The following is a 23,767-nucleotide window of genomic DNA, read 5'->3' on the forward strand; positions in this document are numbered from 1 at the left end:
ACAGATTTTATAAAGCCAAAACTGGAAGAATTGAAGAACAATGGAATCATAGTAAATAATGTCACGAACTTTATTTTTCATTATTACAATAAGCCGTATCACAGTTGGCACTATTTAAATGTATTAAAAGAGGTAAACTAAAGAAATGGTAAATAATTTATATTTATCCAAAACCAATTCACATTTTCAGGAAGGTAAACCAACACCTAACTTAACTGTTGGTATGTATACTTGCCATAGATGGTATAAAGATGAATATAAATGGAAACAAGCCTTTTCCGTAAGCAATTTTAAAAATCCTAATAAAATGCTTTAAATTTCCATTTTAGAGCTCCAATGAAACTAATGCCACACTCATGGTCTGTTTGTGTCACGAAGCTTCAATATTTAAGGGCCACTATGAGTATCTTCCAATAAGGGTCGAAGTAATGGACATCATTGATTTTAAATTTGACGTAAAACCAACGTATGTTATATGCGCAACTACTCTGATATTGATGCTACTATTTTATCTTGTTTTACTGTATATATTTATGGGGTCAAAATATGATGTCAGTTTTTGCTACGTTAATATTCCATACATAACCAAATTTTACAAATTTTAGCAGGTGGGCAACAATGTGCTGTTTCTAACTGATGTTCCTAGTTATTGTAAATATGCTTACTTAATTGTTGTATTTACTGAAACAGGATGGAGATACGGAACCACTTCTAATATCATGATTAAACTGATTGGTACAGCATCATCGTCTAAAGCAAGTACTATTTAAATTATTCTGTCATTTACAATACATTTCCGTTTAAATACAGGCACATGTTCTGAATTATCCTGATCCAGGAAACAGGTTACTTAAAGAAGGTAACGAGGACTGGTTAATTTTGGCTTCTGAGCATTATCTTGCCGATTTAGAAGAAATTCATATTTGGTTTGATAGTATAGGACAAAAACCTGAATGGTAAATGTTAAGTCATTGTTAATATTTATTTTTATCGATCGTTTTAAGGACATGTAAACAAATTGAGATTTATGATTTGCAAACTGAAAAATGTTGGATGTTCAGAGTAAATAATAAATTTTCTCTGTCAAATAAGAATATTGTACATATCGTGAAGCCAGAAGAACATGCTGAAAATACACAAATAATAAAGAAAAAAAAACTTGCAAAATTTGGTGAAATGTGCAAATTAGTTATTCATAGATACCACTTTTGGATTCCTATTAGGTATAAACATTTTTTGTTACACATCCTGCTCAATTTTTTTTATTTCAGGGGTATATTTCTTGAATTCAGTGACTACTTTAGATTAGTTGCAATATATTCAATATTAGTAACTATGATGTTTGTATGCCTGTGCTTATATGGGCTACCAAAATTTAATAATTCAGATGTATTCGAAATTTATGAAGGATATCAATTTTATATAAACGTTGTTGTGATAGGGTTTCTTACATCTCTAATTGTATTCATAACACACACTCCATTTATTTTAATCTACAGGTAGGTAAAGTAATCCAACTAAAATGTTTTTATATTTTTAATAATATTCAAGGGCTTGTGCTTATAAAAATATATTTAAAAATTATTTAAAAACTGGCATTTGGTAAGAATACTATGAAATACATAGATACACAATATTAAGGTTTGTTTTCACAGGGTAATATTTTGCATAAGTATATGTATCCAAAATGGACTGTTAATAATTTTCGGTTTCTGGTTACCCAGAACTACAAGTTTGTTGTGGCTAACATCATGTATTATTGCTTTTTTAATTTACATCATTTTCTTTGAAAATATAATAAAACTGGCATATGGGAAAATATTACAAACATCTTTAAGGGTATACAAACTATATTTACACTAATGTACTAATGTATATATACTAACTAATTTACGAATTACAGCCACAATTGATTAAAGAAAAATATAAAGATTTACTAGATGCAATAGAGTCTCAAAGAAAACAAATTTATGGTCAATTTGGATATTTGGGTCTTCGACCTTATCTTTCACATCTTTACACACCAATGGGACCGAATGAAATTCGTGTAAGTGTAATATACAACATTGATTTTATTTCATAACGTATGATTTATAGAAGAGAGAACATTTCATGAAACAAAAAATAAAAGCTATAGAGTTGCTGCAGGATTTAATTATGTTTACTCTATATATTGTGCTTCTGTATACTATAATATTGTCCAAGAAGGATTCTGTGACCTATTTTAATAACAATGCAATTCGATACTTGTTAAAAGGCGAATTTCAAAGTGAAATTGATGTAGAGAAATTTTCAAAAATTTCTGAGTAAATATTTCCAATTTCGTAACAGGATGAACTAAAAGAAAACTTTCAGCATTAACCAATATGTAAGAGACGTGTTAATTGAAGGACTTCATTCTCCCACTTGGTATTCATACTATACTATGGACGACCCAGGATTAACAAACGACAAGCATAATTCCATAATTGGTGTAGGACAGTTTAGACAACACAGAGTGGTGTACGACAGTTGTCAAGTTCCTGCTGCAATGAGATACTTAAATGTAACTTGTATCCCCATTTTTGAAGACGCACCAGAAAATAGAAATTTCTCGAAGAATTGGATTCTCAATGGAACGATTCGGGATAGGTTGAATAATATATGGAAGCATGTCGACTCCAATTTTGATAAATCAGATAATCATGAGGGTAAAACTATATTTACATATATTTTTATGATAATCGTTTTGAGACATAATTAATTAATTAAAAAAAAATTCAGGGTATATATCAAATTATCCAGGAGGTGGATATATTGGGCCTCTGGGAAGAACATTTACAAATTCCCATATCAATTGGAATTATATGGTCACTAATAAGTGGGTAGATAACGCGACCAGGATTTTAATTTTTGAAGCTCTTTTCTACAATGTAAATACAAATTTATTTAGTTCCGCCAGTATGTCTTTCGAAATTGGTGCAGTCGATGCGATAGTCACACATGTCAAGGTAATTATTATGTTTAATCAACTCAATTTATATTTATATTTAATGCCTTTTCGAACTTTAGGTTACAACTTCTCGTCTTTTGTATTGGGGACATGATACAAATATAATGGTTACTGTTATATATTTGGCATTCATGGTCATTTTATTAATCTTTACGTTGAAAATTGTCACAAATTTTTATTTGAAGAGGAAATTACTGTTTCGGATGTTTGGTTTCTGGATGATTATCGATATAATTATTGTATGTTTAAGTTTTGGGTCTTTAGGCCTAGTGCATTACCGGGAACGTTTGGTCAAAGTTTTCCTTGATCAGATTGAAATGTCAAAACACAACACATTCATAAATTATTTCCATCTTTTTAGGATACAGACACTGTTTATTTACTTCGGTGCGTTTTTAATTTGCATAGCAACAATCAGACTTTGGAAGCTTCTGCGATTTTTGGTGGTATTTCGAATAATGGAGAGAACTGTGATGTTGTCCTTAAAACCTGTCTTTGCAATATTTATCTGGCACTTGATTATTACTTTAATGTTTACTTTTCCCGGAGTGATACTATTTGGTTCTGAATCCAAACATTTTAAGACAGTTTCTGATACCATGATCACACTTCTCTTAAATTTTGTCAGGCAAGATGCAGTCGCAGCAAGTTTAATTTTCGGCGAAAGTCGTGGTGAAATATATTATGTCTGTTATATGTTTGTCAGCATGTGCATATATGCAACTTATGTATCTATAATCATTTTAAGTCATAAACAAGCCAAGCGAGAGTTTTCGAATATTAAGCAGTATACTCTTAAAGAATATCTAATTGAAAAGATAAGCGTCATGTGGGACTTACTTAAGTTCAAATATAGGAAAAAACGTGTCCGGGGTGGACAAGACGAACCCTCAAAAAGATATCGAAGTGTTTATCCGAAATCACACGAGCACAGATATTCGAAATGCATAACCATCAGCAAACATCGACTGAAGCAAATGAACTTGATTACACAATGCGTATTAATGAATAAAGATAGAGGTTACACGTTAAGAAAAGAGGATATAGAGATGTTGAATAAATTAGTTTATAACGTTCATTCTGACGCGATGGGAAGACAAAGAGAAATCTTCTTTATAGATAAATTAGACAAAGATAAGTTTAAAGTAATAGATGATTATAGGATGTTACAAATGGAACACATTTGTAGTGCACTTATGGACACACAGGAACAGAGAAATTTGATGAAAGAGGAGAAGGAATTGGAGAATCGCGAACAAACTTTAAATTATCATGAGACGGAATTAAATAATTTAAAAAATTACTTAACAGGACTCGACTCATTAGTTAATGAATTAGAAGGAAAAATTAAAAATCAATAAAATACTCTTGGCCAATATGTATACGTATTTGTCATTTGTGTTTAAGGAAAATAATTGTTAATAAAGAAATTCACAAATATATTCATTTTATTTTTTAAAACATACTTATACTTACATTCTATTGAATATAACATGCATAATATTAACCATAAGTAAAGAACACCCTGTATAAAATTTAGGAGTACTATCTATGATACCTCATAGAATGGTCCTTGGTTAACGCATATACCAGATATTAATTTTTCAGCATCAAAATTGGTGGTTAGACATTTTAGTTAGTTAAATCATTCCTATTTTTCATTCTGTGAATCACCGTGTATATTTAAGTATTTTCCAATATTCTGCTACTGTTTTTATGGTTTTAACAATTCAAATATTCAAAAATTACAATAAAACATTAGATAGACGTCCATGAATATTATCAAATATTTTTTATTGAATACTAAAAAACTTCATGAATTTTATCATTTAAGAAGCGCCCTGTATATATTCGCCTAACCACCATTTGTTATTCATTTAATTTTTTTGTCGTTGTCTGGCAACCAGTTTATTCAAATAAGTTTGGAAAATGCATTTGATACTTTTCCTAATTTTATGTTCTCAAAGTTTTCAAGTAATAAGTGCTGCACCAAACAAATCTGTTTCTGATTGTGGAAGTACTGTTTCGTTTGACCATTGGTAAATTCCTGCACAACTTTTATTTTCACAATTTTTTCATTGAACACAATTACATTACAGTCCTGCTTCAATTGATCGGGGTCTTACTGAAAAAATAACATGCCTTTTCGAACCTCATAATTGTCGAAAAAAGGATCCCATAAGTGTAACAGTCATTTTGGACTTAGGAAGTAAGAAAACTGCCTGTCGAGTAGAAACAAAGTGTTTCTTAAACAGGTGGTCAAATTTTGGGAGCAGGGAGAACATTTCTAAAGTTTCTTCAGAATATATTACAGTCCATCAAATTTAAATATGATATCTTTAATCAACAATTCAAAGTAATTATTTTTTTTCTAGAATGATACAATAGATTAGAATCTGAAGGGTTTTTTCTGATCACTAGATATTTTTTGAATTCGTGTCACAATTCAGAAGAAACAGTAAATTTTCTTGATTATTAGAGGTGTTCTTCCTGCTCTTTGACCACCTATTTTAATAACACCTTGTATGGTATACTATACTAATACCATGATGTTAAGTTAACCCGTTTGTAACATTTATCATATTCAGATTCGACAAACAGACCGCAAAAGAAACAACCACGAGCAATAGTTGTATATGTGATACAGGCGTTTACAGTAGATCGTGATACGGAAGTGGTATTATATTGCATAGCAAAAGCTCTTGGAAACGACAATAAAGAATACGAGATCACCACCACAGTAAGAATCTTGTCCTCTCATCGTAGATTCCATTCTTTACCAACCATTTAATCCAGTGTGAAACCCATGTGATAGCCGCAGCTCCAGTCGCCTACATAACATTCGGCAAAGAACGACAAACGACGGCTAACGAAGCCCTTTCTTTGGATGCCTCAAATTCACGTTCTATGGATACTCCTTCGGGGACTCATAGGCAACTTGCACTCCGATGGTCATGCGCAAAAGTTAGTGGACCCGGAGATTGTCCTCCCAGTTCACAACTGACACGTAATTAGACCGCAGTTTTAATGTAATAAAATTTGACCAACTGAAATTTCAGCATCACTTATGTTAGCCATCCCAGGAAATTACATAAGTGACATAGGAACTGTGTTAGATTTCACACTTTTTACCACGTCATCTTTCGGCATCACCTCAAATTTTACACAGAGGGTAACCATAGTGGGAAAGCAGAGTGAATTACTTATAATGCAAGTGGTTTTTACTTAACATAAGCCACCAAAATAGACATAATTACAATTAAACTTTCAGGTGCGTCAATAATTGCGTCCCACGATACGCACAAATTATCCCATCACAGAAAATTATACTGAACGCCACCTGCTTTAGATTTTGTGTCCGCCCCAAAAAATGGAAGTGGTCAGTGGCTTCTCCTACCGAGACTTTGGTCGAAGGTGAGGATTTCGAGACCCACGGTTCTGCATTAACGATTTTAGCAGGCAAAACGCAAGGCGGCAACATCTATACGGCCAAAGTTGAATTGGACGGTCAGTTTCGAAATATCTGTTCTGAATGGTTCTTTGCTTACTTCCCCTTAGGTCAACCTGGATTAGGCACCCACGAACTGGTGATTCCACCTGAGCCTTATATGGGTAACTGTTACGGCCATCCAAGTAATGGCATTGCAATGGAAACTAAATTTTCCATAAAATGTATTTCTGCTCCACCAAACGTCGAGTCGGTTCGGGCTTCTCTTTGTGACAGTGATGATAATCGTAAGCAATGTTTATGCCATGGTGATCGGTTTCATGTATTTAATTTGCAGGAATAGTTTTAAGTCAAGGTGCACACGTGGAAGATTTAATTTTCGAACTGCCTGCTGATCCGACAGTAAAGCTTACAGTGACGCTGGCCGGAGGAATTGTAGCAGTTCTGGACGTAAAAAATTTTAATGTAAGAATTAACTCTTGCTTTAAGGATAATTATATTTAGAATCCATATAGGTTACTGAAGCAACCAATATTACTGCGGATGAATTGTTAGAAAAATTAGGAGACAAAATGACGGAAGCTGAGGATAATTTCGAGAAAAAGAATTACGATCAGGTCATACAGGCGATGGTCAACGTAAATCATGCGATCAATACAAAATCATCGATGGAGCCGGTAAAATTCGAAAACTTTAAAAACGAGAATAATTTAAAGCAACTAAAAATGTTGGATATCGTAAGGATTTCTTTTTTTATAGGAACTTACTTTACATGATTTAAACTTTTAGATGCCAATTGACTCCGTTGATGACATAGAACAAATTTCACAAGTTATAGCAAGCATCGTTGACAGTTACGACGAAATAAACGTAGAAGTAATTCAAAAAGCGACAGAATTATGCAAACAAATTTCAGAACAATACAATTTTAAACTCGCCAGCGATGATGACGTACCATATTCGAATGATCAAATTGTGAAGTACGTGAAAACAACATCGTAATTTAAAACTAATAACTTACTTTTAAGTTCACTTGCATCTTGCTCCACGGGAATTATGAAACCGAATTATGACATATTACCAAATGATACGCAAATTGAGGGAGTACCACCTACAAGTTATCCAATGCTTACCACAGAATCGCCGTTTGCTGTCGCTTTTGTTGAACATTATCCAGACTACTCGGACGGAATCAGTACGGTTCAAGATGAGGTAATATTTAAGGAAAATATGTTCTAATTTTTACATGCAAGCATGTTTTAGTGTCATCGCATTTTGTTGGATATGGAAGAGATATGTTACACAAATGGTCAGTTGCTTTTAAAGGGTATGATAGACGGTGAAGCGCCTCACAGAAGTAAAAAATCTTCGCTCAATATAACAGTTTTCAAAAATGTTGGTACTCTTTTTTCTAAAACTCCTGTTGTTGATGTTCTTATTAAAATAAGGGCGTCTCAAGATTTTGATAGCAGTCACAAGTCTCAAAATGTAGTGGTAAATAATATGATAAAACATTTTTTGCATTCATCTATTTAATAATATTGATCAGGTATGTGCAACAAACGATAACGCTTTCTGGTGGCATAACAATGAAACCCTGACCACACCTTTGGTGTTTTTGAAATTCAACAATAAAGAATCAACTTTTCAAAAACCTTTTGTATTAATGCTGAAACGTTTTTCTAATGAGACCTTTGAAAGTTACAAAGAAGAGTACGTTTACAACGGCATGATTAGTTATCGCATAGGCGTACCAAACAACTATATAATACAGTTTAATGACATTGGTACAGAAAATTACACGGTAACCAAATATATTTATATAGAATTCTTTTTTAAGTCTCCTTTTAGGTTTTAGTCACGGATTTCATAAAACCTACACTAGAGGAACTAAAAATGAACGGTGTTATAATAAACAGTACGAACCATTTTATTTTCCAACAGTACAACAAATCGTTCCACAGTTGGCAGTATTTGAATGTGTTAAAGGAGGTAAGGAATTACTATTTTCATTTTTTTTTTCATCTCAATTTAAATCTGTAGGAAGGTATGCCGACACCAAATATCACTGTTGGTAGATATGGTTGTTATAAGTGGAATAAAGATCTAATGGAATGGAAGTTTGCATGCGCTGTAACTGGCAGTGATTAAAATGTAGGCTTTTTTTAATTTTTAATTTTAGAGCTCAAATAAAAGTCATGAGAAATCCATATTCTGTTTGTGCCATGAAGCTTCGATATTCAAGGGGCAATATGACTATCTCCCAATAAAAGTAGATTCAATGGAGTTTTTGGACTTTGACGTCCATGTGGATCCAACGTATATTATTTTTACAACAACAATAATAATCATGATATTGTTTTATATACTTCTATTGTGTGTCTACATGAAAACAAACAATTATGTTAGTGTATCACTTGTAGTTAAGTGTATGTAACAAATTGGTAGATTTCAGGAGGTGGGTAACAATGTGCTCTTCCTAACGGATGTTCCAAATTACTGTAAATTTGCCTATTTAATCGTTGTACATACTGATAAAAAAGTTAAATCAGGTACTACCTCCAACATTATGATTAAATTGGTAGGAACAAAATCATCGTCCAAGGTATGTATTCAGTAATTTATCGAATCTAATAATGTTACTTAAAAACCTAGGAACATGTGTTGAATTATCCAGATCCTGGAAAGCAGTTACTCCAAGAGGGCAACGAAGATTGGCTCATTTTGGCATCGGAACACTACCTTGGCGATTTAAAAGAAATTCATCTGTGGTTTGACAGCATAGGTGAAAAACCTGACTGGCAAGTGTTACAAATATTTATTAGACTGTTTGTTACGGTCCATATTTGCTTCAAGGAGCTGTAGGAATATAGAAATATACGACCTACAATCCGATCAGTGTTGGATGTTCACGATCAACAAGCGACTTTCATTGTCATTGACTGATAATGTGCTACATGTTGCAGAACCAGATAAGTACACTAGTGATGTTATAATAATAAAAAAAAGAAAAATTAGAAGACTTAAAGAACTTTGTAATCGAGTAGCTGTTACATCGCATTTTTGGAGTCCTATAAGGTATCAAGCATATTTATCGGCACCCACATATCCTATCAATATAATTTTCAGGAATGCATTTTATGAATTCAGTGACTACTTTAGGTTAATTACAATATATTCGATAATAGTCTCTATAATGTTTGTGTGTATATGCTTTTATGGATTACCAACATTTGATAAGTCAGATGCCTTAGAACCTCATGATGGATATCACTTTAGTCAAGAAATAAATATAGTGGGTTTCGTGTCTTCTCTAATTGTTTTTATAATACATTCGCCATTAGTTTTATTGTACAAGTATGTGTAGTCAAACATACGTTAACTATAGATACTGTAAAATATAATTTTAGACACCATGCAAGGAAGAGGAATCTTAAAAAAGAACACTTTTGCAGACCTACTATTTGGTAAGATGGCTTATAGATTTGACAATAAAAATTTAAGTCAACAATTTATAGGATTTTACTTTGTGTGAACTTAGTGATACAAAATTCACTTTTGTTAGTTTTTGGATTTTGGGTGCCAGTAATAACAAGTTACATGTGGTTAACATCCTGCGGAATGGCCTTATTATATTACATTATTTTCTTTGAAAATATCATAAAGATTATTGCATATAAAAAAATGGAACAGTACTCATTAAGGGTTGGTTGTATTCAACATTGTTTATTTAGTTTAATTTGTACATTACAGCCAGGATTAATTAAAGAGAAATACTCTGATTTGCTGGATGCAATAGAATCTCAGAGAAAAGAAATCTATAAACGATTTGGTCACTTAGGACTTAGGCCTTTCTTGTTACACCTATATTCTCCGATAGAATCAGAGGAAATTATTGTGAGTTTCACATTTCATCCCTTTTTGTTTTGCAGTATTTTATTTACAGGAGAAGAAGAGTTTCTTGAAAGATAGAATAAGAGCACTGGAATTGCTACAGGATTTGATCATGTTTTCCTTATACATTCTCATATTATACATGTTAATTTTAGCCAATCGAGATAAAATGACAATTTACAATAATCAGGCAATTAACAGCATTATAAAAGGTGAATTTGATTTGAATACAGACATTTCCAACGTAGCTACAATAAAGGAGTAATTATTTTTCGAACTCTCTAAAACGAAGAAAAACAAAATTTTGTTGCAGCGTTAATCATTTCATAAAAAATGTGTTAATTGAGGGACTCCAATCACCAACTTGGTATTCGTACTACACTATAAATAATCCAGGATATTCAAAAGACAAACACAATTCCATAATTGGTATTGGCAGATTTAGACAACACAGAGTAACGCATAATAGTTGTACCGTGCCTAACAATATGAAATATTTGAAGGTAGCTTGTACACCTTCATACCATAAAGCTCCCGAGTTTAGAAACTTCACTAAACATTGGAGTTTAAAGGGTAATGTTGCAGACAGACTGCAGGAAATATGGAAACACCTTAATGCTAGTTTCGATGGATCAAGTCCATACAAAGGTATCCTTCATCTTCATAATGAAAATGTTTAATAATATTTTTTGAAGGACACATTTCTTCATATCCAAAAGGGGGATATACTGGTCCACTTGGTAGAACCTATCGTAACTCACACATCAATTGGAAGTACATGACAAGCAATAAGTGGGTGGATAATGCAACAAGAGCTTTGATCTTCGAAATCCTTTTCTACAACGTAAACTCAAATTTATTTAGCGAAGCAGCAATATTTTTTGAAATTGGTCCTGAAGACTTTGTAACAGTGGCTTTTAAGGTAGTATCACTTAACACATTGATGCTTCATTCAACGCTTCTTGTATTTTTAGACGGTAACAGCTCGTCTTCTGTTTGTAAACCAAGAATCCAATTCAATGACCACAGTAGCGACCTTCGCTTTTATGGTGGTTTTAGTATTATTCTCCTTGAAAATTGCAACCAATATAATTATGAGACGAAAAGTTTTGTTCCGGACATTCAATTTCTGGCTATTAATTGATGTAATCATAATTATATTGAGCTTTGGAACTTTAGCTTTAACCCAACATCGTGCTTATCTCGTGAAAAACTTTCTGGCACAAATTGAGATATCGAAGCATAACTCCTTCATTGAATATTTCAATTTATTTAAGGTTGAAACATACTTAACTTACATAGCTGCTTTCTTAGTTGGTACTGCGACAATTAGACTTTGGAAACTTTTGCGATTTATGATAGTATTTAGAATTATGGAGAGAACCGTTTTGCTATCGATAAAACCAATCTGCGCGTTGCTGGTTTGGCATTTTATTATATTATTAATGTTTACTTATCCTGGTGTCATATTATTTGGTCAAACTTCCAAACATTTTAAATCAATTACTGATACTGTTATCACACTCCTTTTGTGTTTCATTGGTCAAAACGGCTCGTTAGATCCAAACAAGGTGTTTCGAAATCAATTTCAACAAGCCTATTACATGAGTTACATGATAGTCAGCATTTCCATTTCTGCAATTTATGTTTCTATAGTTATTATAAGTTATCAGCAGGCCCAGAGAGATTTTTCCAATATTGAACAATACACCCTAAAAGAATATTTAATAGAAAAATGGGGCATAATATGGGAGTTAATAAGGTTCAGGTGTAGGAAAACACGAGTAAGGGGGGGTTCAGATACAGAACCAAAAATATTCCAAACAGTATATCCTAAAGCCGATGAACACAGATATGCCAAATGTATTTCCATAACCAAACAACGAATGGAGCAAATGAATTTAATTGTGCAATGCATTTTGAAAAATGAAGATTTAAACTACACGCTAAGCAAGGAAGATGTGGAGTTGATAAATAAAACGATATACGCTTTTCATTCGGAGGAGAAAGATGACGAGAAAGATCTTTTCTTTCTAGACAACTTGGATGATAACAAAGTCAAAGTTATAGATGATTACAAGATGTTGAAGATGGAGCAAATATGCAGCATGATTTTAGATACGGAGGAACAAAGAAAACAGAAGGAGGAACGGAAACAAATAGAGCTACGTGAAAAAGCGCTTCGCCATCATGAAAAACAGTTGGATTACTTAAGGGAATACTTGACAGGGTTGGACAGGATTGTCACAGAATTAACAATTAAATATAAGAAAACTAATTGAAGACGCTTCAATAGCTTCATATAGTTTTGGGGCTTTGATGTCTTAAATAATTAAAAAATAATCGAATATTTTTCCATGACCTATTTTAATTACCACTGTTTATTTAACAGACTATTATTTCTAAAGAGACTTATCATCAAGACGGATGTTTTGTAGTTATATTTATTTAGCCTACGTAAACAGTTGTATTGACTTATGCTAAATATCGAAAACATCTAGATTTATTAAAAATTAATCGACCTTGTTTATTGTTGCTAATGGACCACCAAAATTATCAACAATAATAAAGAAACCTCAATGTTTAACAAAAATAATATACGTTTATTAATAAGTCTAAAATTATAGAATTTTCAATGCAAAATTTGCGAACTAGTATCTTTGACGTTCACTAGATGTCTGCTCAAAGAGACTATTTAGGCTGACTCTCTGACCTACGGACTTTGACTGGCCGATAAGACACACTAGTTCCGTCATTTTTGTAATTTATATATTGTTGTTGGTGGTGAAAAGAATGTGCCATTAATAGATTAGTTGTCCAGTATAAAAAATATAAAAATGAACTCCACCAACTCGTCAGGAGTTTTACTGCAGACCATGATCTTTCTCATGAACCAGAGTCTGATCCAGCACGAGTCACAGTCTTACAACTACTATCTGTTGCAAATTGGACAAGGTGTGATATACTGTCAAAATTTGTGATTTGGTTTATTTTTTGTTGTTTTTAATTTGTGTAGAGTCGCACGCTGAAAAATGTTATGGGCTATATGGTTGCTTCAAACTGTCACCTCCGTGGACATCGGAACATAGACCGGTTTCATTATTTCCTGAGGATTTGATGAAGGTATTTCTTATTAATTTATTAAATATTCACATTAATATGGACATAATCATTACATTGAAGAGTGATAAAATTTTATTTCTGCTTCCACAATTTAAATGCCAACTCGCGTTCTTCATTGATAAGATAAGCAGATAAAGAACTGCAACTACATTTTAAAATTATAATTTATTTCAGATAGAACCAAAATTTCCCCTTTATACGAGACAAAATTACCATAAACCGGTTTTTTTAGACCTAAACGATATTTATTTCGTTGAAAGCTCTGGAATGGACCCAAAGAAACCTATATACGTCATATCCCATGGATATGTGGAAGGTGGGGATGCTCCTTGGGTAAGTTTTCGTCAATATTTCATAAACGCAATTTTGTAATAATAAAATATCATCTACTTTCCCATATATACATTAAACTTGTTAAGTAATAAATAATAATTTAATTTAATTTTTAATGTTAAATTTATTTACAATTTAATCGCTCAGGTGTGATAAATGTGTCAGCTCTTATAATTAAATGATTTTAATTGTCTTGGGAACTAGATTAAAATTATTCTTTGGTGTCAACAACTACTTCATGTTGATAAGAGTATTCGATGATGCATCAGCATCAATTTGATGTTAAATAGTGACTCTATGGCAACATCAAGTTTTGTATTTTTACATATATATATTTTTTTGAAAGTTGTTCTTTTTACTGATTACCAGATTATAGAAATGGCCCATAAGTTATTGGACAGAGAAGACTGTTCCGTAATAACGGTAGACTGGAGAGGAGGGTCTGGACCTCCTTACTCCCAAGCAGTGGCCAACATACGCTTGGTTGGGGCGGTTGCCGCCCACCTCCTTTCCGACATCGCCAAACACACCGGTACTTTAGGTCTTGACCACGTTCACCTCATCGGTCATTCGCTTGGTGCCCATCTGAGTGGATACGTCGGATATGCCCTTCAAGAGGTTACTTTTCTATTAAAACTAATCGTATACACATCCTAACGCTTCTCTAATTGCAGGAACACAATTTGACTTTGTCGAGAATCACAGGACTGGATCCGGCAGAACCACACTTTGCCAAGACTCAAGCTCCTGTACGACTGGATAAATCAGCAGCAAAATACGTGGACATCATCCATACAGATGCCAGTCAGTTTATACGAGGTGGATTGGGAATCGTCGAAAGCATCGGCCACGTTGATTTTTATCCCAACGGAGGCACCGAACAGCCAGGTTGCGGCAAAAGTATTGTCCAGTACATAAATGACGAAAGTGGCAGTTTCGTGAAGGGTCTTAAGAAATATTTGGGTTGCAACCACTTGCGCAGTCACGAATACTTCTACGCCAGCATTGATGGTAAATGTTCATTCAAGGGAGTACCGTGTTCATCTTATAAGGTAGTATTTATTGTTTCAATTGGGCAGCAACATTTTAAAATGTATTTTCAGGATTTTGTGAACGGAAAATGTTTCGACTGTGGTAAAAAGGGGGAACGATGTTTAAGAATGGGATTCCATGGAAGAAAATCCTACGAAAAACTTAAAACGAAACCAAACAAAGGGAGCATGGTGCAATATTTAATGACAGCCGATAAAAGACCTTACTGCAGTAAGTTTCTATGCTATTCTAATCATAAAAATATATTAATAAACGTGATTTTCAGTGGGACACTATTTGGTAAAAGTCAATGTTTCCGATTCCGAGGACAGTAGACAACATGGAGGAGAAATTGGGCAGCTCTACTTTACTATGCATGAAACTAGTGACGGAAAAGGACCTAGGTCATCTCCAGCTGGATTTATTTCAGGGTATTATGGTCCAGGAGATAAATTACAAAAAGTTATAGTCGCTGACGAGGTTAATAATATGAAAGCTATTGAAGTTGTTTGGAAATACAATAGCAGTCTGTTTAATCCACTGACTTGGAGGATACTGAGCAATCCAAAAATATACATTGATGCGATCGAAATAGAAGCATTGGAAATACGGAAAAGGTATATATTTATGGTACCGTTTTACTTGTTAAATAAACTATTATTGTTTATTTTTAGGATAAAGGTTTGTCCGAAGAACAAGAAACCCTTAGTGAATGGACAGCCACAGTTGCTAATATCTTCGTATTGTTAAAATATTCATTTTCATATTTGTTCATCGTTATCATTCTCATCATTATTTATTTATATTTCAATACCACTTTATATTTGGAAAATAAATTTTTCATATAAACTACAGTATATTTCACTTAAATAACGAATATTCGTCTCATATCTGTGAATGGATTACGTGATAATTTGCGTTGTAAAACAACGAAGGTCATTACCCAAATTATAGTAATACATTAGGTAAAACAATTGTTTAATTTTAGATTTAAAAAAAATTACAAGTAATTTATGGAAATCTACGTTAATAAAATTTATTTTCGTCTGGCTTCCCTAGTTTATTTATACAGGTACAGTTTAAAGTTAAATAAATATTCCAATAAATTATATAATATGCAAAATAAATATCACTGATTTAAGAAAAATATGCATCTGTAGACATCAGATATACACAGATCAAATGGTTTTAATATATCCTTTATCTGATGTTATATTACAATAAATACAGAAAACAATTCAAACACTCCTAAAATCATTTGATCCACAGTAAACACAGTATCTGTACAATATAAGTATCAGATATGACAGTATATACAAGAAAATTCGGCAAGTGCCTTTAAGGTAGAAGAGGGATATGTGCAAGACTTAATTACAAGCATTCACATTAAGCATTCATAAGAGAGATAAGTCTTAAGTATTACTAAAATACTCAGAAAGGTACAAATGATGAGTTTAAGTATATTTGGACTTATTCAAATACAGTAATAGATAAATTTTTTGTTTTGGCATTATCAAATTTGTCCATTGTTTTGATATCCATTATTGCCGTTAATGCAACAATCAAACCAATACCCAGTATTGATGTTACAAATAACCCAGACCAAATGGGGGCAGTGGTGAATGGCACACAATCATAGGCATCACTGAATTTGCCATTTGTTGAATCTATTTGTACTTGTATATCATACAAATGTAATTCAACATCATTTGCTTTATCAACAAACAATGTATCACCAGTGCAATGGTATGAAAATTCCTGTGGTGCTGTGATGTCAGTGGTAATATTTAAATTGAAATTCATGTCATTCATTGTGTCTGTGATCTTTACTGATTTCATGGACCAATAACCATAATTATTGTTGGTAAAGCTGAACCTTAAAGATATTTTATCACCATTTTCAAGGGGAATATTCACATTCAATCTAGTGTCTACAGTAATCATGTCTGCAGGTGCCATTCCTAAATATATAAATTCATTTTTAACTTTCAACAATAATGGTTTGGATGAGTATAACATTGTGTATAAATCCTTTTTGGATTTGCCAATATAAATGACAGGACCTTCAGGTTTTTTGAAATCAGGATTCATGGTGGTTGTAACATTTATGTCTGCCTCTCTTTTAAATCTCCTGTTGGGAATGTACAGGACAGCCAGAAAATCTTCTTTATTGTGCACTAAGTCCAGTGTCTGCTTCACTTTCATCTTGTCCAACTCATTGTCGCCCAATAATTCTAAAACTTTCGAATTAATTGATCGACCTACTAATTCTCATGCATCATACCTGTGGCCTGTTCAGTATTAACAATGCCATTGGGGTTGAAAGCTGAATGATAACCATCTAACAAGGACTTAAAATCGGACGATAAACTCGCAGTTGGCGATTTAAAAATAAACACTTGCGGATTTAATAACGTTTCCTTCAAACTATTTAAATCGTCGTCGTCAAACTGTTGCAACGGCGACAGATTCACGTTTTTGTTGCTCCAAATTAAAACGGCCCCGCTGGAGATATATATGTAGACGGTAAACAGTAACAAGAAACGTTTCAACATTTTTATTATAATTACAAAAATGAAACCTTTGTCGGGAAAAATCAATACGACCGTATTGAGGTTAGGTCGTAGGGGTAGTTCGCAGGGGTAGATCAAAATAGCGAAGTCATAGATAAATGGGTGACATGGATTATTTTTCTAACGTTGTTTATTTCGAATTTACATTTAATAACTAGATATCAGTATCAAATCGTTATTTATTTGACTAATATTTGTAACATTAACCGCAGGCAAACATGCTGATTATTTGTTTAGCATTACCACGAGCGTGATAAATTTTTGGAATAAGGTAGACATGTGATAAGTGGAAGGTATTTATAGAACAAGATCAAAATCTAAGTCAGTGGAAAAAAATTCAGTGACTGGCATAAACGCATACCAGCATCATGACTGCTTTAACTCCGCAACAGAAGGAAACTTACGACAAACAGGCTCTGGACAATTTCCGGGAGTACCTTAGGATACCGAGCGTCCATCCAGACATTAACTACGGTGAGTGTCGGGATAAACTATTAATTATCTATATTTTTACCATGCCATGATGCATGTAGTTCTTTTGCACCACATATGCCTGAATATAACGAACCAGTGGCGTTCACAAACTTTTCAAATTATTTTATATATTGATAGTCTGTGTTCAATTTGTCGAATATAAACAATAACTGAACAATATTATGATCAACATTTATTAGTAAAAATGCCTCAATAACACAAAATAGACAATTGAAATCTATTGTTACCAGCCTATAATTTTGATTAAAATAAGTTGTAATATTTATTATTCATTATTATGCATTTTATTAAATTTTATCAGTGACAATTTAAAAAAAGATCAATAGTAAATAACTGTTTAATACTACATTTTTAATGTAAATTATTTGTCCAACTTCAAAGTTTATTATAATTATAGATAAAATGGATAATTCTAGAATTGTATTTTAAAACAAGGCTAAAAACCAATTAAATGTTTTTTCAGATGACTGTGTGAAGTTTTTAGAGTCCCAAGCTAAATCCTTAGGACTTCCAGTTAAAGTGATTGAAGTAAAACCAAACAAACCTATTGTTATTATTACTTGGGTTGGAACTGAACCCAATCTTCCATCCATTTTACTAAACAGTCACACTGATGTCGTGCCTGTTTTTGAGGTAACAGTTTGGAAAATGTCAATATTAACCACTCAAGCTCATGTGTGCAACATTCCAGGAAGAGTGGAAGCACAAACCGTTTGGGGCTGAAATTGTGGACGGAAAAATCTACGCAAGAGGCACCCAAGACATGAAATCAGTTGGCATACAGTACATTGAGGCCATCAGGAGATTAAAGGAACAAGGCGTCAAATTCCGTAGGACAGTTCACCTTTCGTTTGTGCCAGATGAAGAAATTGGTGGAATCTTGGGCATGAAGGAGTTCATTACAACCCAAGCTTTCAAGAATTTGAATGTTGGTTTATCATTGGATGAAGGCATGACCAGTTCCAGCGAAGAATACATGGTGGCTTATGCTGAACGATGCATTTGGCGTAAGTTAAATCTAACTTACTAATAGAAAAGTAAGTGACTGCAATGTGTTTCAGAGCTACATATTCACTGCCCAGGGCAGCCTGGCCACGGATCTATCTTACTGAAAAATACTGCGGGAGAAAAAGTAAATTACATCATGAACAAATTTTACGAATTTAGGAAGACTCAAGAAAAAAAACTGGAGGAAAATCCTCATTTGACCCTAGGTGATGTGACTACAGTAAACGTGACACAACTAAAGGTAATCTATTCTAATTTTTGTAAAGAAATATTAATTATTTATTTTTAGGGTGGCGTCCAATCAAATGTGGTACCCCCAGAGTTAACTTTGGTTGTTGACTGTCGAATTCCAACGACGGTCGACATCAAAAGCTGGGAAGAAACCATAAACAGGTGGTGTAAGGAAGCTGGAGAGGGAGTTTACATTGAATACGAGCAAAAACAACCTCAAGTACCTCCCACTCAATTGGAGGGCAACAAATTTTGGACGGCATTCAAAGCCGCAACGGATAAATTGTGAGAGTTTATTTGATATTGAGGATAAACAAAAATGACCTTGCTCATTAACAAATAAAAGTGGTTTTAAAAATAACGCTGATAATAATTCCATTATATGTTTACTTACTTTTAACAAAGGAATTTTTAATAAAAATAAACACATTAACTTCATTTTTCAGAGGATTGAAATTGAAGCTTCAAGAATTCCCTGGTGGCACCGACAGTCGTTATTTGCGAGGACTGGGAATTCCCGCCCTAGGATTTTCACCCATCAATAAAACCCCAGTGCTTTTACACGACAACGACGAATTCATCAGGGTTGACACTTTCTTGAAAGGAATTGAAGTTTACACTACTCTTATTCCAGCTGTTGCTAATGTTCAATGAATTACATAAATGCATTTTTTCACAAGTACTGATGCAATACTATAGGATATTCCATCCAGACTTTACCAGGCTTAATGATTCATATGAATAATCTATTTTAATATATATTAAAAATAATATAATATTTTTTCACGACTAGTATACATTTGTATTATTATTTAATGAAAATACACTTTCATTTGAAACCTTTATTTTCGATTCAAAAACAGTTCAATATTTTACTTGGACTTGTATAAAAGTTAGAAATTCTAAATAAAATGTGATCCAAATTGTTAGATGCAAACTTTGATGATAACACAAATTTATAAAATTAAATCAAAATTTGCACCTGTCATAATAACATTACGTTATAGTATCAATGATGGCAGATAAAAGTAAATTGGTGGAATTTAAATATATTTACATAATAAATTCTCAATGTTAAAACTGAAAATCGGAATATGATTTGAATATTTTAAATTAAAATGCGAACTAAACTAATGACTAAAATATTGAAACATTTCACTAGATCACCACAAAATAGATGTTAAATTAATAATCCTATCTCAGTCAAATCATATATACACATAAAAAACCAACCCAAAAGCAGTCTTCAACAAAGAAATGGTATTTAAGATTAATAAAACCTTTTCCTATTTTTCTCTTGGTGCTTTTGATAGAACATAATACCTATAACTACACAAGCTACAACTGCAATACTTCCCAGTAGCATTAACAAGAAAATCTTGATTCCAGAGAGAGAGGAAGGTTTAGGATCATCCACATGGTCCCTTGGAGGTTCAAAGAATGATGCTGATGGCACAATATTAGACCTATCTTCCTGATTTTGCTGAAAATGTAAAAAATCAAATAACATCCAACTCATAATTTGTATATCTTACATCTTCAGGGGAGTCTAGTTCAAATAGTCTAACAGACATAATATCATGATTGTCAGATAAGTCTCCAGTGGTGGCTGAAAGTCCAATAAAATAGCCAGTTGGTAGTTTGACGCCTTTAACTTGAAAACACTCCTTCCAGGCTGCTTTATTTTCAATATCGGTAGATACTGTTAAAACATCTCCTTCATATCTGATTGATATATGAGTGTCATGGTCGAGATTACGGAATTTGGCCTCACAACCTGCAATTTGAGTATGTGTTCCATCTCTGTCATGGTCATAGTGCAGAGAACCATTGTTTATCATGGCAGAAATGTATGGATGTTGATGCTGAAATTTCAATATTTAATTGCAGTGCAGGAAAAATATAAAAAACTTACATTATGTGGCCCATTATGATTACTGTATGTGTCCAATATCACAGCTAAACCTTGGAAATAGTCCTTGCTACCAAAGACTGTACCGTCCACCATGGGTTCTTTTGCATACCAAATGGCAAATCCATCTCCAAAGAGGTCCTTACCTTTACCATGTACTTTAAATTGCACTTGTAAATCCCAATTAGGCACACCCACCGGCTAAAACATCTAGATTTACACCTTCATTTACATGAGGGTACAAAGTACTTACCACTGAGTTCCAAATTGCTCCTCTCCTACTTTGGTAATCATCAGTGAGCCTGATGTGATTTGGAGTAACTATTGTACTTCCGGTGAACTGCCAGAACGGTATATCTATTCCGGAACCTATAAAACAAAGCTTAAAAACAACATTTACAAGATTAAAAATCTACTCACCATAATAAGGTTTTATTAATGAATGCTCTCGTTTCATAAAATCTTTCGTGTTCCAAGCCGCATTGCTAATATTTATTAAAAAGAATGTGCAAAAAGAACTAATGAAACGTTTTAGCTGCATGGTTCCTAATAAAATAATTTAGCCGAAATATGTGACGTATTAAACTGAACTGTCATTCCGGCGTCCCGTAGTTCTAGAACGTCTTAATCATTTCATCCTATATCCAATTCGTCATGCAATATAAAAATTAATATTACCAATATATTTTTAATAAAATAAATGAATAATAACTGTATGAGATTTGTTTGGGTGTTTCACTTTAATATGTTAGTACATATTTATATATTTTTGGTTTGCGACAAGTAGGTCAAACGTTCAATAATAAAACGACATTTATTGACAAATACAAACTTTTTTAACATGAAGTGAACAATATTTATTATAAAAATAAATAAAATTAAGTATAAAACCAAATTCTTAGATTTTTTATTATGTTTGTACAGCGTCTTTAAATACTTGCTTCTTTTATATAAAGAAGTTTATAATCCCACAAGAAATCAATGCCTTAAAGTGTATCTTCTGGCAAAAAGTACGTAAACCTTTCAAGTCATGAGTAAGAAGACTGTAATTATACACAAAAATGGGCTTTTATCATCAGGAAAGGTAAAACCGTTTATTCTATTATCCGATTTTATATTTTTTTGCTTATAGAGCATTGAACTTGATTCAAATATAGAAGACTTGCTGAAGCAATCTTTTACGTTATTGAATATTTCCCCAAAACGAATATTTTTGGAAGATGGCACGGAAATTAAAGACGCCGCGTATATTAGAAACAATGATAAATTATTTGTATCAGAGGGTGAAGATTTTAAAAAACCCGTCACCAAAATTAAATTTGATGATTGGATAACATTGAATGTGGGAGGAAAGTGTTTCACAACTTCAAAGAGAACATTGACAACAAGTGAACCCACTAGTATGCTGGCTAGAATGTTCTCAGAGGATGATGAAGGTTTCGCTTTTGCTCCCAGTTCCATAGATAAAAATGGTGCATTTTTGATAGACCGTAGTCCAACATATTTCGAGCCGATCCTGAATTATTTAAGGTGCGGCCAATTAGTTTTTGATAAGCATATTAATCCTAGAGGTATTTTGGAGGAAGCAAGATTTTTTTGTATTGAATCTATTATACCCACTTTAGAGTGCATGATACAAAATGACACTGTATGTAGAGATGCCTTACCATTAACCAGAAGAGATGTGATTGATGCCTTAATAAGAAGTTCGTTCAATGCGGAGCTCCGTTTTCAAGGTGTTAACTTAGCGGGTGCAGACTTAAGTAGATTAGATTTAAGGAATATCAATTTTAAATATGCTAATTTGCAAGGCTGTAATTTGGTGGGCTCTAATTTGAGCTGGTGCTGTTTAGAAAGGGCTGATTTGTCCCACGCTAACTTAGATCATGCCCACCTCTTAGGTGTTAAGAGTTTATGTGCTAATTTAGAAGGTGCCTCAATGAAGAAATCCAATTTCAAAGATCCTGGTGGCACGAGGGCCAATATGGAGGGTGTCAATTTGAAGGGGGCTGATTTGGAAGGCAGTGATATGGGTGGCGTCAATCTGAGAGTTGCCACATTAAAAAATGCCAATCTTAAAAATTGTGATTTAAGGGCTGCTGTTTTGGCTGGAGCAGATTTAGAAGTAAGTTTGGTATTTTTTTATAAGATACAATTGTAAAAATAAGTTTTTATTTTAGAGTTGTGATTTATCTGGTAGTGACTTACATGAGGCGAATTTGCGGGGTGCTAATTTAAAGGATGCTGCATTTGAGTTGATGTTAACACCACTGCATATGTCACAAGCCATACGCTAAATGGTTACATTTGGAAACACCCTTTTTATTTAATTTGTGTAGTTGTAATATTTTTCATATGTATATAGGTCTGATTGATTTTTATTTGTTAGTTTGGTAACTACAACATATTTATTGAATTATTAATAAAACATATTATAGAATTATAATATATACACATATACACAGTGTACAATATTGTTTTATTTGTGATTTGTAAATTCATTATTTGGTTACACCCTGTATAAAATTTGGGAGTACTAATAATGACTCCTTATAACATGGTCTTTGGTTAACGTATATACTGAAAACAAACTTAGATTTTATTTAATCATCAACCTCTTAAAATTTTTGGAAAAAAATTAATAACTTCAAAACTATTGGGTTTAGGTATATGACATGGTATAGCCATTTTATTTGCAGTTACATGTAGAATTTAAAAATGCATAC

The 23,767-nt window shown here is 32.9% G+C and overlaps 7 protein-coding genes across 8 annotated transcripts; 5 read left to right on the forward strand and 2 right to left on the reverse strand.

Moving 5' to 3' along the window:
• Positions 1–8,334: 8,334 nt before the first annotated feature.
• LOC109594496 (polycystic kidney disease protein 1-like 3) lies at positions 8,335–9,452 on the forward strand. 2 transcript variants are annotated; one of them, XM_049967721.1, is made up of 6 exons: positions 8,335–8,432; positions 8,484–8,573; positions 8,623–8,844; positions 8,896–9,045; positions 9,096–9,241; positions 9,407–9,452. In XM_049967721.1, coding segments are annotated over exons 1-6 (705 nt in total). In that variant the 5' UTR covers positions 8,335–8,336; the 3' UTR covers positions 9,408–9,452. The 2 variants fall into 2 exon arrangements, 1 of the variants encoding a protein (XP_049823678.1); XR_007548139.1 differs by lacking the exons at positions 8,623–8,844; positions 9,407–9,452 and having other exon boundaries at positions 8,484–8,594; positions 9,096–9,236.
• Positions 9,311–12,831, forward strand: LOC109594508 (polycystin-2). Its single transcript, XM_049967720.1, has 8 exons — positions 9,311–9,518; positions 9,570–9,907; positions 9,959–10,145; positions 10,194–10,337; positions 10,387–10,595; positions 10,648–10,982; positions 11,030–11,256; positions 11,309–12,831. Exons 3-8 carry the CDS (start codon positions 10,041–10,043, stop codon positions 12,614–12,616), a joined length of 2,328 nt encoding a protein of 775 aa, XP_049823677.1. The 5' UTR covers positions 9,311–9,518; positions 9,570–9,907; positions 9,959–10,040; the 3' UTR covers positions 12,617–12,831.
• Positions 12,832–13,013: 182 nt separating this feature from the next.
• On the forward strand, positions 13,014–15,873 carry LOC109594509 (pancreatic triacylglycerol lipase). Its single transcript, XM_020009729.2, has 8 exons — positions 13,014–13,289; positions 13,351–13,457; positions 13,632–13,790; positions 14,160–14,408; positions 14,465–14,842; positions 14,894–15,053; positions 15,109–15,439; positions 15,497–15,873. Exons 1-8 carry the CDS (start codon positions 13,172–13,174, stop codon positions 15,570–15,572), a joined length of 1,578 nt encoding a protein of 525 aa, XP_019865288.2. The 5' UTR covers positions 13,014–13,171; the 3' UTR covers positions 15,573–15,873.
• A 393-nt stretch (positions 15,874–16,266) lies between these two features.
• Positions 16,267–17,378, reverse strand: LOC109594511 (uncharacterized). The gene is made up of 2 exons (XM_020009731.2): positions 17,107–17,378; positions 16,267–17,056 (listed from the first exon to the last, which is right to left on the reverse strand). Exons 1-2 carry the CDS (start codon positions 17,375–17,377, stop codon positions 16,293–16,295), a joined length of 1,035 nt encoding a protein of 344 aa, XP_019865290.1. The 5' UTR covers position 17,378; the 3' UTR covers positions 16,267–16,292.
• A 349-nt stretch (positions 17,379–17,727) lies between these two features.
• On the forward strand, positions 17,728–19,898 carry LOC109594510 (aminoacylase-1). Its single transcript, XM_020009730.2, has 6 exons — positions 17,728–17,869; positions 18,354–18,523; positions 18,582–18,897; positions 18,952–19,139; positions 19,188–19,414; positions 19,576–19,898. The coding sequence occupies exons 1-6, from the start codon at positions 17,764–17,766 to the stop codon at positions 19,781–19,783; spliced, it is 1,215 nt and encodes a 404-aa protein (XP_019865289.2). The 5' UTR covers positions 17,728–17,763; the 3' UTR covers positions 19,784–19,898.
• Positions 19,899–19,956: 58 nt separating this feature from the next.
• Positions 19,957–21,635, reverse strand: LOC109594512 (vesicular integral-membrane protein VIP36). The gene is made up of 5 exons (XM_020009733.2): positions 21,462–21,635; positions 21,295–21,410; positions 21,045–21,242; positions 20,665–20,994; positions 19,957–20,612 (listed from the first exon to the last, which is right to left on the reverse strand). The coding sequence occupies exons 1-5, from the start codon at positions 21,580–21,582 to the stop codon at positions 20,400–20,402; spliced, it is 978 nt and encodes a 325-aa protein (XP_019865292.2). The 5' UTR covers positions 21,583–21,635; the 3' UTR covers positions 19,957–20,399.
• A 119-nt stretch (positions 21,636–21,754) lies between these two features.
• On the forward strand, positions 21,755–23,513 carry LOC109594513 (BTB/POZ domain-containing protein KCTD9). The gene is made up of 3 exons (XM_020009734.2): positions 21,755–22,125; positions 22,174–23,166; positions 23,222–23,513. Exons 1-3 carry the CDS (start codon positions 22,072–22,074, stop codon positions 23,336–23,338), a joined length of 1,164 nt encoding a protein of 387 aa, XP_019865293.2. The 5' UTR covers positions 21,755–22,071; the 3' UTR covers positions 23,339–23,513.
• Positions 23,514–23,767: the final 254 nt, after the last annotated feature.

Source organism: Aethina tumida, chromosome 5 (genome assembly GCF_024364675.1).
Source record: "Aethina tumida isolate Nest 87 chromosome 5, icAetTumi1.1, whole genome shotgun sequence".
Lineage (NCBI taxonomy): Eukaryota > Metazoa > Arthropoda > Insecta > Coleoptera > Nitidulidae > Aethina > Aethina tumida.

What these genes read in the sequence shown, in the direction of transcription:
- LOC109594510 (XM_020009730.2), top strand. Translation starts at nt 17,764, where the DNA reads ATGACTGCTTTAACTCCGCAACAGAAGGAAACTTACGACAAACAGGCT. An exon ending in TGCTGAACGATGCATTTGGC is followed by an intron (nt 18,898 to 18,951) that starts GTAAGTTAAATC and finishes AATGTGTTTCAG; the next exon opens with AGCTACATATTCACTGCCCA. An exon ending in TAAACGTGACACAACTAAAG is followed by an intron (nt 19,140 to 19,187) that starts GTAATCTATTCT and finishes ATTTATTTTTAG; the next exon opens with GGTGGCGTCCAATCAAATGT.
- LOC109594496 (XM_049967721.1), top strand. Translation starts at nt 8,337, where the DNA reads ATGAACGGTGTTATAATAAACAGTACGAACCATTTTATTTTCCAACAG. An exon ending in ATTTGAATGTGTTAAAGGAG is followed by an intron (nt 8,433 to 8,483) that starts GTAAGGAATTAC and finishes TTAAATCTGTAG; the next exon opens with GAAGGTATGCCGACACCAAA. An exon ending in ACATGAAAACAAACAATTAT is followed by an intron (nt 8,845 to 8,895) that starts GTTAGTGTATCA and finishes GGTAGATTTCAG; the next exon opens with GAGGTGGGTAACAATGTGCT.
- LOC109594512 (XM_020009733.2), bottom strand. Translation starts at nt 21,582, where the DNA reads ATGCAGCTAAAACGTTTCATTAGTTCTTTTTGCACATTCTTTTTAATA. An exon ending in ATTAATAAAACCTTATTATG is followed by an intron (nt 21,411 to 21,461) that starts GTGAGTAGATTT and finishes TTTGTTTTATAG; the next exon opens with GTTCCGGAATAGATATACCG. An exon ending in ATCATAATGGGCCACATAAT is followed by an intron (nt 20,995 to 21,044) that starts GTAAGTTTTTTA and finishes TTGAAATTTCAG; the next exon opens with CATCAACATCCATACATTTC.
- LOC109594511 (XM_020009731.2), bottom strand. Translation starts at nt 17,377, where the DNA reads ATGTTGAAACGTTTCTTGTTACTGTTTACCGTCTACATATATATCTCC. An exon ending in TAATACTGAACAGGCCACAG is followed by an intron (nt 17,057 to 17,106) that starts GTATGATGCATG and finishes CGAAAGTTTTAG; the next exon opens with AATTATTGGGCGACAATGAG.
- LOC109594513 (XM_020009734.2), top strand. Translation starts at nt 22,072, where the DNA reads ATGAGTAAGAAGACTGTAATTATACACAAAAATGGGCTTTTATCATCA. An exon ending in GGCTTTTATCATCAGGAAAG is followed by an intron (nt 22,126 to 22,173) that starts GTAAAACCGTTT and finishes TTTTGCTTATAG; the next exon opens with AGCATTGAACTTGATTCAAA. An exon ending in TGGCTGGAGCAGATTTAGAA is followed by an intron (nt 23,167 to 23,221) that starts GTAAGTTTGGTA and finishes TTTTTATTTTAG; the next exon opens with AGTTGTGATTTATCTGGTAG.
- LOC109594509 (XM_020009729.2), top strand. Translation starts at nt 13,172, where the DNA reads ATGAACTCCACCAACTCGTCAGGAGTTTTACTGCAGACCATGATCTTT. An exon ending in TACCGTGTTCATCTTATAAG is followed by an intron (nt 14,843 to 14,893) that starts GTAGTATTTATT and finishes ATGTATTTTCAG; the next exon opens with GATTTTGTGAACGGAAAATG. An exon ending in GCATTGGAAATACGGAAAAG is followed by an intron (nt 15,440 to 15,496) that starts GTATATATTTAT and finishes GTTTATTTTTAG; the next exon opens with GATAAAGGTTTGTCCGAAGA.
- LOC109594508 (XM_049967720.1), top strand. Translation starts at nt 10,041, where the DNA reads ATGTGGTTAACATCCTGCGGAATGGCCTTATTATATTACATTATTTTC. An exon ending in TGGAACAGTACTCATTAAGG is followed by an intron (nt 10,146 to 10,193) that starts GTTGGTTGTATT and finishes TGTACATTACAG; the next exon opens with CCAGGATTAATTAAAGAGAA. An exon ending in TTGTAACAGTGGCTTTTAAG is followed by an intron (nt 11,257 to 11,308) that starts GTAGTATCACTT and finishes TTGTATTTTTAG; the next exon opens with ACGGTAACAGCTCGTCTTCT.